This window comes from Chinchilla lanigera, unplaced genomic scaffold, assembly GCF_000276665.1.
Source record: "Chinchilla lanigera isolate Chin_1 unplaced genomic scaffold, ChiLan1.0 scaffold00008, whole genome shotgun sequence".
Lineage (NCBI taxonomy): Eukaryota > Metazoa > Chordata > Mammalia > Rodentia > Chinchillidae > Chinchilla > Chinchilla lanigera.
Genome location: NW_004955409.1, coordinates 2,862,478 through 2,874,429, shown reverse-complemented (window position 1 = coordinate 2,874,429; position 11,952 = coordinate 2,862,478). Strand labels below are relative to the sequence as shown.

The 11,952-nt window shown below is 53.5% G+C and overlaps 1 protein-coding gene across 1 annotated transcript; it reads right to left on the bottom strand.

Moving 5' to 3' along the window:
* Positions 1-412: 412 nt before the first annotated feature.
* Positions 413-11,952, bottom strand: Lysmd2 (LysM, putative peptidoglycan-binding, domain containing 2; the record flags this gene model as incomplete). The annotated part of the gene is given in 3 exon segments (XM_005376639.2): positions 413-958; positions 2,099-2,430; positions 11,886-11,952. Coding segments are annotated over 3 exon segments (442 nt in total), but the record flags the coding sequence as incomplete, so codon positions are not given.

The window sequence follows — 11,952 nt, the reverse complement described above, 5'->3', positions numbered from 1 at the left end:
ACAAAAAAACCCTAGAAATACACTTAATGGTTTGCTGCGTACAGCTTACTTCATAAGTGTTTTCTTACGTGGACAGGTTTCCCTCTTAGCTCCAGGCACACACTTGGTTCTCACTCTAGAAAAACGGCGTGGCCAGGAGGCCAGGGCTGTGGCTCCGTGGCACCTCAGAGTGGGCTCTCAGCCGCCTGCCCTTCCGAGGACCCACATCGCGCCGCGTCCACGGCACATTAGGTCTGTGGAAAGGCAAACGTGGCTAGAAACTATAATCAGTTTGCTTTCACATTACAGAAGCTTTTTTCCCTTCAAAACTGGGTTTTTAATAACAAAAACCCTAAAGCATGGAGAACCTGTCGCCGATTCAAAAACACAAAAAATCAGTTTTATTTCTCCCCCTGGTTGAGAAGAACACTCAAATATGAAAACATAGTTTATTTTCTCATTCAGACGTTTGTAAAGTTTTACAAAATAGCGGACAAAATTTAGTTCTTTCCATTAACACAACGTAATACATACTGAAATATAATATTTATATAGCATTTGTTAGAAACACACAGCAACTCAGCATTCCTTAATCAGCCACCAGGGTTTTCACGAAATTTGGGTTTTATGAGCAGATAAACATTGTCTTCGGCATAAATATATAGAACCTCTCAGGACTGACACCAGCCGGCAATTATAAAAGCGAGGTTGAGAACTGCCCCCACCTACACAAGTGATGAGCTCTAGGATGCGCTGTTGCTACCATGCCACAGTAAGACCTAAAATCACAGGAGGCCGCGAGGGGCGTGGCCTCAGCGCCGCGGCAGCGGTCCGCCGACTCCAAGACCGCACTGCAGGAACCGCAAAGCCCTCCGAAGCCTTCGGTTTCCGGTTCACCAGGGTCCCATCGACCAGGTCGGCACTTAGCCCAGCTGCCTAACTGTGATAGAGGGAGGCCGAGTAGGGACTCTCTTCGTCCCTGTAAAACAGAAATTCAGTACAAATCAGTGTTCAAAACTGTGTTCAGAAAAACATACACTATTCAAGCTAACATCTACTTGCCAAAGGTGCACCTCACTTACTGTATCCATCCCACTGGAGTCTCAGGTACTGAAATAAATAATGGTAATTGTTTATATACTATTTAAGTATGTATTGCTTATACTAAATTATATTCACCTTTATTTATGTTTTCCATATCCTACCTCTGTCTCAAGGAGATTTAAGGTACTTATAACAAAGGACATACAAATAATAGGGTGACTAAAACAGAAATAAAAATTCAGAACTAAGGAAAGGAAAAGGAAATCAACATGCTAATTATAGGAAATACATATATATATATTTTGGGGGGGGGCGTTCTTTTTGAGGCAGGGTCTCTCTGTGAAGTTCAGGCTAGCCTTGAGCTCACTTTGTATCCCAGGCTGGTCTTGAAAACTTACAACAATCCTCCTGCCTCAGCCTCTGGAGTGCTGGGATTACAGGCAAGGACCACTGTACCAGCTCCATAAAAAATATAAGTAGTTAAACCCGCGGATCCATTTTAGTTACAAGGTTCCCATATCCAGGGAGAAAAGGAAAATACAGCAAGATGTGCCCTCATGAAATCATAAAAGAAGAAGGAGCCAGGCATAGTGGCGCATACCTGTAATCCCAGCACTCAGGAGGCTGAGGCAGGGGGATCATTTCGAGTTCAAGACCAGCCTGGGCTACAAACTGAGCTCAAGGCCAGCCTGAACTGCATAATGAGACCCTGTCTGAAAAAGACCAATAAATAAACGAAAGAAGGAAGGAAGGAGGAAGGTAACTCAGTCAATAGGAAAGAAAAAGCTTTGCACTAGTACTAAATTAAAAAAGAAAAGTTCACAAGAAATTTTATGTAGGGAACCCTGGTAACAAATAGTGAAGAATATCTTTGACAGATTTTACAAAGCACAGTGGCTTACAAGTCTCCTTGAGGGTAGAGAGTCTGTGGAAGGTGCCAAGGAGATGCGTCGCTAGGCTGCCATCCAGAACTGCTGTCTGGACAGGGTTGCTATGAAAGCAGAGAGCCGACTTTTTATACCAGATATCGGAGGCGCTGCTCCAGCCCTTGGCGTTGGTTCCAGGGCACTTTTACCTGCTCTCACGCTTCAGCCTCTGGGCCGCCTGCGTGGACAGTTTGATCTGCAGGTCCAGCCTGTCCAGGAAGTCTCTGGCCGACACCTCCTCGGGCTGCGCGGGCCTCGGGGCCGGTTCCTGTGGGCTGGGAGGAGGGAGCGCGTCCCCCGCCACCGCCAGCGGCTCCCCGGGAGGAAAACCACTGTCCCCAGCTTCACTTTCTGGAGACTCCGGTGAGTTCAGTCCATGGAACAACAAAGGCTTCTCTGATATGACTGGGATGCTCAGTGTTTTCTTCAGAAATATGCAGTCATTGGTAAACAGTTTATTGACCCTTTTAATCTGTTCCATCTGAAATGTCCGAAGGGAAACAGAGTTAGTATGGCCAAGTCCACAGGCGGAGTCCGTTACACGGCGCAGAGCGGGACACCAACAAGCAAGAAGCGGGCCGTGCTTCTCTGGAGCCGGGACCCTCACTCAGATTTGGTCACCGCGCAAAAATGACAAGAGATGTCAGGAAATTCTGTTTCCCGATTTCAAAGAAGGACAGACTCGCCCTGACACACAGACGCACAGTCACGGTCCCCTGTCAGATGGCTTTTAACAAGTGGCCCTAAATTTCTGAGGTTAGAAGGTACGGGAGTTTTAGCACTTATTTAATAAATCCCACCAGCTGAGTCCGTTCGCACCGTCCCTACGGGCTTCGGCGTCTGCAGGACTGGCCTGCTGGGTGGGAAAAGCCGGAAGCACAAGCGGAATTCAGAGTGGCAAGGGCTGCCGAGGAAGTGGGTTCTGAGTTTGACTCCGCTGACCCGGATGAGCCCTGAAGGACAGGTGGCGGCGACAGGCAGGGAGAGGAGGCGGGGCCTCTCTCTAGGAGTCTCTCTCTGGCCCCAGAGCAGGCTGTGCGATCCACTTTACAAATGAAAGCCACAACACTCGTGTTGACCCCTGGACCTACCATGGGGCCATCGCAGAACACAGGCTTTCTAAACCGACAGATTTGCGTGGGGCGGGGAGGGTGGTAACGACGGGGTGGAATTTAGCTGCGTTGTCTCACCTGACCTTCACAGCAACTCTGCAGTCTGGTTATTACCATCCCCTTCCCACTGCCTGAGTCCCTCGTGGGCCCCACACAGGGTTGCCTGTGAACCTTTGCAGCTCTGTCCACACTGTGTCTGTCAGCCTGTGTTCCACCATGTCCGCAGATGTCTGCCAACACGCCGGGAACTCCTGCTCCTCCCGTACCACCTCTCCCGTGAGGTGACAGATGGCTAAAACCGCGATCTGGAACCGGGCAGCCTGGCGCAGGTTCCAGCTCCCAACGTGAGCCATGTGAACACGAGTGTGACAGTCATCTCATGGAGCCTACTTCTTCATACGTAAAACAGGCCTCATCTTCCCTTCCGGGGTTGTCACAAGGATGAGCTCATGTGCATGTACGGAGGAAGCACGTGTGTATGTACAGAGAGCATAATAAACACCACCCACTGTTAGGCACTTTCCTATATATCTATCCACCCATCTATTCATCAATCCATCCATTCATCAACCTATCCCTTTCTACCCATCCAGCCATTCACTGATCTATCCTTTTTTTTTTTTGTACTGGGGATTAAACTCAGGACCTTGCATTTGCAGAGCATGTCATGGTGCTATACCCCCAGCCCCATCTACCCATTTATCCATCTATCCATCCATCCATCCATCCATCCAATCAATCATTAATTGATTCATCCATTTATCCATCTATCCATTTATCCATCTATCCATTTATCCATCTATATAATCATTCATTCATCTATTCATTCATCCATTCCTCCATCCATCTATCCATATATCCATCCATCTACTGATCTAATTCTGTGTTTCCCCCAAAATAAGACCTAACTGGAAAATCAACTTGCTCAGTGGCTATTCTGTAATGACAGGTAAGTCCGGGATAGGCAGACTAGGACTGGCATATTTTCTCCAGTTATGTCTTGTTTTCGGGGAAACATGGGGTTGATGGCACTTACTCCTCTCCATCTTCCAACGAAGAAATCCAGGCGCACCTCGGAAGACTGATGTGAACGCGTGCACACAGCTCTACATTTGCACTGGGAATTCTGCCTGACTCCAAAGTCCACACGATGTCTAGATTAAAGTGTGTGATTAATGGAATCAAATTAAGGGAGCCTGTAAGGCCAAATTGATTCTGAGCATAAAAAATTGTATTTCCACTTCAAAGAGCCTGGGGAAACAGCTGTTCAACAAACAGACTCTTTCTTCTGCTTCCTTATCTTAATGCACGCAGATAGCACCTTTTTCCTTTGAGAGAGACCCTCGGGAGAAGGGCTGGTCCCTTGGAGTTTAGGTTCTGGTTTCAGGAGCAACAGCTGGTGAGGAAGAGACCACGGGCGTGGGTGGGTGCATTTTAGAGACAAAACTAAAATCTAAACGTAGCGAGTGCGTCTGCTCTCACGGCCTCGCAGCGCGTGCAGCAGGCTGAAACGTGGTCCACCCTGCCTTTGGCATCCGAGTCTCTGCCACCCGCATCCAGCTCCACCACGCCTTAGCGACAAGCTCCCGATGGCGCAGAGCCGCAGGGCTCCAGCGTGCCTCCTCCTGCGTTTGAAGCAGCCGGTGCCCTGCTTTCTTCCGCACATGTCACAGCTCTACCTCGCTGGGCACAGTTCCTATCGCCCTCTCTCTCCATCTAGCTCTTACACCGCTGCTGCTAGAAGGAAATGGGCTGGAGCTGCTGCCCATCATCTTGCCCCAGTGGAGCCTGGGACGGAGCCATGAGGGCAGCACTTGGACTTCTAGCCACGGCCAGAAGCCAGAACTTCCTCAAACCTCTCCATGGGGCAGCGCCGTCCCCGGGTCAGGAGGTTGGCTTTCTTTCAGGTTGGCTTTCTTGTCTCTTTGTTTTTTGGCTTTTGCTGAAGGCATTTTGAGTTAGATTTCCTGTCACTTGTCACTGAAGGACCCTCGCTGACACAGAGCTCTCAGAAATGCTTGTGGGAAGCGGCCCACAGTCGCTAGTAGTCATGGCTTTCTGGGAAAAATGACAGGGGACAGAAACCAACGGGAACCGGGATTTGAAGGGCTGGAAAGTGTAGGAAAGAGGCAGAACCCACTGTGAATCCCTTCGGGGAGAGAACTGTTCCCTCACAGCCTTCCTGGGACGGCAAAGGTCTCTGCACATTGAGTTGTTAAAATGGACAGATAGGGCGTGGTAGTGCATGCCTATAATCCCAACACTTGGGAGGCTGAGGCAGGAGGATCACAAATTCGAGGCCAACCTGTGCTACACAGTGACTTCAAGGCTAGCCTGGAATACATAGTGAGATCCTTTCTCAAAAAAATTTTTAAAAATGACGGATAAATGAATAGATGAATGGATGGATGAATAAACAGACGGATGAATGGACAGATGGATGACTTAACACAGATCAGAGGAGCAGGCACACAAGACGAGCCCAGGGAAGTGCCCAGAACCGGGTGGCAAGTTACCTGCCGTGCTTTGCTCTCCTCCCCTGCCCCCTCCCTCTCCTTCCTGTTCTGAAAGCCCAAGGAGGCTGCTGCTTAAGAACTCATCTCCTGAGCCCCAGCTGGTGTCCGGAGGAAGGCACCACGACCCTGAGGACCACGTCTCCCATCAGGGAGCCTTGTCCACGGCGCGCCTCTCACAGCTCGCCTCGCCTGCCGCCACTGCCTCAGCTGTGCCACCGCCCTGGATGGCTCCCTTCATCCCACCACTCTGCACTGGCCCTCCACTCAACTCTGCAGGCACAGCCACGGGGTGGCTCGCGTGTCCTGCCTGCACCCGGCCCATCACGCCTGCCACGCAGATGAGGAGGCCACCAAGGCGTGACAACCCACGCACAGACAGGGCGAGGGCGTAGACGCTGCCTGCAGCCAGGGAGGCCCCGGGCAGGAAGCCAGGGCCCAGGGCCCCACCCAGGCCGCGGCACAGCACCGGCCACACGAGGCCTCTCCAACCTCCTGACCCGGGGACGGCGCTGCCCCCAGCACTGGAAAGGCCCTTGCAGTCCTGACCCGAGGACGGCGCACGGAGTCTGGGGTCAAGGACTCAGGGGACCAGGCACAGCAAGCACGGAGGCAGGGGCCACCTAAGGACAGGGGCACTGGGTCAGAAGTTGAGTGGGTCATTGGGGACGATAAACAGGCCACGTTTCCTGAGCCCACGTTCTGGCTTCGTCAATTCCTAACCACTTTCCGAGTTTATTTTCTGAAGACAGGCATCAGAGCATTTGGCTTCTGTCCTTTCCACAATTTGGCTGTGGTGAGGATTAAATCAATTAATGCTTGTAGAATAGGAAAACAACACAAGGCACACAACCAGTCAAAAATGTAGCTGGGTAATGTGGTACATGTTTGTAATCCCGCCTGTGGGAGGCTGAAGCAGGAGAATCGCCGGTTTACCTAGTATCTGGGCAATTTAGTGGGACTTTGTCCCAAATGAAAAGAAAAGTAAAAAGCTGGGGATGTAGCCCAGTGTGAGGGCCCTGGGTCCAATTCCTAGTACTCCAAAAGAGAAAAACTTAATAACTATTGTTATATTATGGTAAAAGCAAGAAAGTAAGGGATAAAAAACAATTCCTAATACATTTGGTAAATGATGAGGCACGCATTTTTCTCCCATTACTTTAATCTTCCCCAGAATAAGGCTACATAAGGAAAACTTCATATAAACAAGTCCTGGTAAATAACATAACATGTGGTCACCAACAAAAGCTCTTTTAACACAGTGAATATGGTGTTAACTTGCTCCTTGCAAGCAGAAGGCCTGGAGCGAGTGCACAGGTTGCAAACTCCGGCACCTGGGTGCGGCCCAGTGCGAGGCAGCTGTGCACCTCGCTGGGGAAAACCTAAAAGCCAGAGAGGGTGGGGGTGGGGAGGCAGCCACACCTGCATTCGCACAGCTCCGCCCCCGAACAGAAGCTGTGTCTCTTAGTGACACGGCACTTCCTGATTCCAGGCAGGGAGGGCCAGGAAACCAAATGCTCGGTCTCTCCTAATCACATGACCCCGTGAAATGTAAACCTCCCGCCCTCACTGGCATACAGGTCACAGCGGGAGGGAAGTCGGGTGGACAGAGGGCCTGAGGTCAGCTGAGGAGAAGCAAACGACAAGTGCCACCAACAACGTACAGATGGCTTCCAGAACATGACCTTCCTAGAGACACACTGCGTGAGGCGGGTTTGTTTCAGTGCCTGAGCTGGGCCAGGGAGGAGGCCTGAGAGCACCTCTGCAATACGCACAGAGAAGGATATGCAGAAAGGGTAGTCTGCATCACACAATTGAGGTAGTATGTGATGTTTTGGGCTCTGTGCTTCAGCTCTGATGTGTAATCTTTAGGCCCTGGGAAGTCACGGCGTGGAGCCCGGCTCTCCATCCTGCCCGGCTCACAGCTGTATTTAGGGAGCTGCGGGGGCGGGACATCATTGCCCTGTCGCCTGGCTTTAAAGACTGCACGTCAGCATCTCCCTGGACCGATCTGCGTTGCTTAGAGCCAACTGAGGGGATGAGGAAAAGCCCAGCCAGCTCCGTACACGTCAGTACATGGAAGCAGGGCCAGGCTTAGCAAGATGGAGGTAACTGCTCTTCTTTCAAGGACAGTGGTCCAGCTGTCCTCCACAGCAATCATTATGTGCGGCAAACAGATGCTAACAAAATTTTTTTAAAAGATGGGGAATTTTGTGGTGTATAATTAAACCTTGGTAAAACTTTTTTTTTTTTTTGGTACCGGGAATCACCCAGCCCAATCTGTTTTTTATAAAAGGATCTATGAGGACCTATTAAAGGCCCAAACAACATGTCTTTCGGTCCCTTTCCCACAGGGGCTCTAAGCCTCCACTCCCCCCCCCCCCCCCCCCCGTGGATTCTCCCCAGACACAGTCATCTGCTGTCCTGGCCAGGGACTTCTGCATGGGGAACACCTGAAGCAGCACCTCTGCGGAGCGGCCACATGGAAGAGTGGGAGAGGAAGAGGAAGGGAAGAGCCTCGGGCAGAACCGGACAGGAGGTGGGGGCGGGCGCGGGCCTGGGGAGCGGAGAAAGGACCTGCAAGCTGTCAGGGTCACAAAAAAACAAACAGAAAGGTCACGCCAGCACCAGACTTCCTTTGCTGTCTCCTTCTAGATTTCAGTTTCTGTTCTGGTCTCTGCGGGTTCTTCCAGGATTTCCAAACAACAAGGCCAGGGAGCCGACCCTCAAGGAGCTAGAGCCCCAGAAAAGCCACAGCTAAATCCAGACCCCGGGTTACAGCGGGGCCTCAGGGCCTCAGGGGACACCAGCACAGCCCGGGAGGTTCCCGCCCTCCGGAGCCAGTTCCTGTCTGAGGTGGACCTGACTTAATGCTTTCTCCACCCAGCCCAGGCAGTTTCGGTTTCCCAGAGCCACCTCCGCCCAAGCCTAGGCCCGTGTGTGGTCCAGGGTGAAGCCCGGGGCGAGGGCCACCAGCAAGGATGGCGAGGACAGCAGCCTCCAGTGCCCAAACTGGCCTCCATCCCCTGACCTGTCCCGTCCTCTGGGGCAGCACTTCCACAGGTCACTGTCCCGGGATTCAGGCCGCTGCGTGAGACCCAGCAGGTGTCCAGGTGGGGCTCGGCACAGCAGAGCAGCCAGACGAGGTCCCGGCGCCCAGGCAGCTTTACGTGGGGGACAACAGCTTGCAGGCAAACTCACTGTGACGCCAAAGACGCCAAGGGCAGGTATCACCTCGTCACCCGGCGTCCAGCAGGGACCTCAAGCAAAGCAGCTCCTAGCGACGGAAGGACATTGGCAGGGAAAGGCCAAGAGGACGTTTTCTCAGCCACTGTCAGCAGCCCTGCATCTGCCCGGCTCTCGAGCTCCACAAGCTTGGGTCCCACAGAGGAGCCGATGGCACCCAGGCCCAGCTCTAGGGCGGAGACGCCCACACCAAACAGAAAGCAAGTAAGCAGAACCTCCATGCTCATCAGCAAGCCACACAGAATCCAGCCTCTCGCCGCCGCCGCCCTGGCCGCTGCTGTGGCCCAGCCTCAGTCTTCTCGCTGACATCACCGTGCAGTCCCTTCTCAACGCAGCAGCCCCGGGGACCCGGCTACTTTCTAAGCTCAACACCTGTCCCTAGCCCATCCGGATTCAGAGAAAAAGCCTCTGAATGTGCACGCCTAACACAGCTCCCAAGGCCCTAAGTCGCCTGGGCCAACCCTTCCCCACTGCGCCTGCAGCACCAGCCGCATCTTTCCTGGAAGCTGGCAACCCCGCTGCTCCCCAGGGCCTTTGCTTGTCTGTTGCTCCTCCCGCCAGGGCCTTCTTCAGCCGGACCCTGTCCCTCCCTGCCCTGGCCGCCCCCTGCTAAGCTGCCGGTCCTGGCCTTCTATCCTCCCCTTGATTTCTCCCATGTTGCTTATCGATGCCTGCCGTGTGACATGCTTGTTTCCTTACTCTCTCCACCGCCTAAAACCTGAGTTTTTATGTATTCTCTAACGTGTGGCCGGAAGGGGAGAGCTGGGGAGAAGTGGGCGGCTGAGAGACCCCACGCACCAGTGCAGGGTGGGCAGGTGTCGGTGGGGACCGGGATGGAGCTGGCCCTCGGGAAGTAAAAACTGCAATGAGTGGAAAGGCGGCTACACCAGCAGCCCAGCCGCATTGCTTGCCCAGGGCCCAGAAAACAAAACGCAGGCCCTGCTGACAAATTATTACAAGTGCCTTATATAGCAAGACCCTGTTTCAAAAAGAAAAAAAAACCTGAAAGTACCCTAAGATGTCGTAGCTGAGCATTAAGCAAGGGTGAGTCCCTTCGGAGCCCAGGGCAGCGGGCACAGACACTAAGCTCCAGGACCAAAATGCAGAGCCCCAGGTAGGACAGCGATTCGGAAACAGGTGCAGAGGCGGGAGCCGGACGTGGTGGTGCACACCTGTAATCCCAGCACTTGGGAGGCTGAGGCAGGAGGATCGTTGCAAGTTCGAGACCAGCCTGGGCTACAAAGTGAGCTCAAGGCCAGCCTGAACTGTACAGCGAGACCCTGTCTAAAAAAGACCAAAAAAAAGGAAACACGCAAAGAGGTGGTGCTCTTCTGAAACTGCAGCCCAGAGCTCCCGGCTCAGCTGAGGCCCAGCACATGGCCCTCCTGCCCAAGTGGCCGGAGGGACAGCCATCGCGTCCACAGCCCAGGCCGTCCCTACAGCCAGCTCCAGCATCCCTCCGGATACCCCGCCGTGGACTCATCGCCCTGGCAACCAGGTCTCCTCGGTAGCCTCACCAGTCTCCATCCCAGGAAGCTCCTGTAGCAACAGGACGGCCTGGCACCAGGGTCTCTACTCAGGGTAGCGGTCCTGCTGGGCATCCAGCTGCTCCCCCAAGCCAGGCCGCACAGCCCCTCTGCTCCCCCGTGGCACACACGGGGTGTGGGGTCACCCGTGGGCCTGCACCCTCGTTGTCGCTGAGCGCCCAACACCTCATCTCTAACTCCTTCGAAACAGCCACTGAGACTGCTGCAGGGAACGCTGGCAGCGGACACTGGGCACTTAAACCCACTCGCTGTCTTTCTGTTCAGCACGGAGAAGAAAAAACCCTTTTCTACCTTTCTAGCCTCCACTTGCACTCCTTTACCACGACTAGATCCAATTAATGCCTGCGATATTAATTAACACCACCTCACTGCCGTGCTGTGTTACCATGGTCCCGCTCACTGGTTCAAAATAACTGGCAGAAGAGGCTCCAAAAGTGTCAACATAGTTCAGGGCCCAAAGAAATACAAGTAATATAACTATATCATCATATATCATTTTTTGGTATAAAAATAAAGTAGTTCTCAACTGAGAGTGTGTTTTCTTCCAAGGAGACTCGTGGCAGCGTCCGGACAGGGCAGGAAGAGGCTGGAGAGCCCGGCAGATACCCTACAACCTCAGCCTCTTCCTGCCGAGGTCCAGAGGCTGTGGAATGGTCTACTCCAACAGATATTTAGCTGCTACCATAAACTGGAGCTCCCAGTTCAGGAACCCTAAGCCAAATATCTTAAAATGAAGAGTAGTTATTTTTTTATTTTAAGACAAAGATCTCACTCTGAGGTCCAGACAGGCTTTGAACTCACTATCCTCCTGCCTCAGCCTCCTGAGTAGTGGGATTACAGACAGGCATCTGTCACCATACCCAGCTAAAAGCCTTTATAACACCAGTGAAAAATCTGACTTACACTTTAATGGGGAAAGTGTAACATAATAAGTAGTAACAGTAGTAGTACACAAAATCGGAAGCATTTGATCAGAGGTGCAGAACTGCGGCCAGCAGATATTTAGGAGGACGCTGGGTCAGAGTGACCGCCGAGAGGGCAGGCAAAGGAGATGGCCCCCGGGGTAGGGCAGACCCCTGGGTGTGGACCACAGCCCAGCAGGTACGGCGCAGGGGATAAGTCGCTGCGCCCTGGGGACGGACCAGCAGGGCTGCTGCCAGACGTGGTCCAGAGCAAAGCCGGGGCCCCAGGAAGGGGTGCTCTTGCAAACACCCGCACCCTCTCCATCCGGCCACCGGCCGCGGAGGGAGCGCACCTCTCTCCTGCCTACCGTGAAGGTCAAAGGACACGAACCCCGCTCAGAGGCCCCGCGGCTCGGCGCCGTCCCGCGTGGCGTCCACGGGACCCCATGTGTCCCCAGCACCCCGGACGCCCCATAAATGCCTAACGACCCCGCCTGCCGGCCGGCAGGAACACTGCGGGACGACAGGTGTCACGTTCGCGTTGCCGGGAGCCCCGGTGCCCCCGCCGCGGAGTCGAAGGCCTCGGGCCGGAGCCGCCCCGCCCGCGCCCACTCACCGTGACCCCGTACTTGAGCGCCAGCCCGGCCAGCGTGTCCCCGGCGCGGACGCGGTGCTGCACGAGG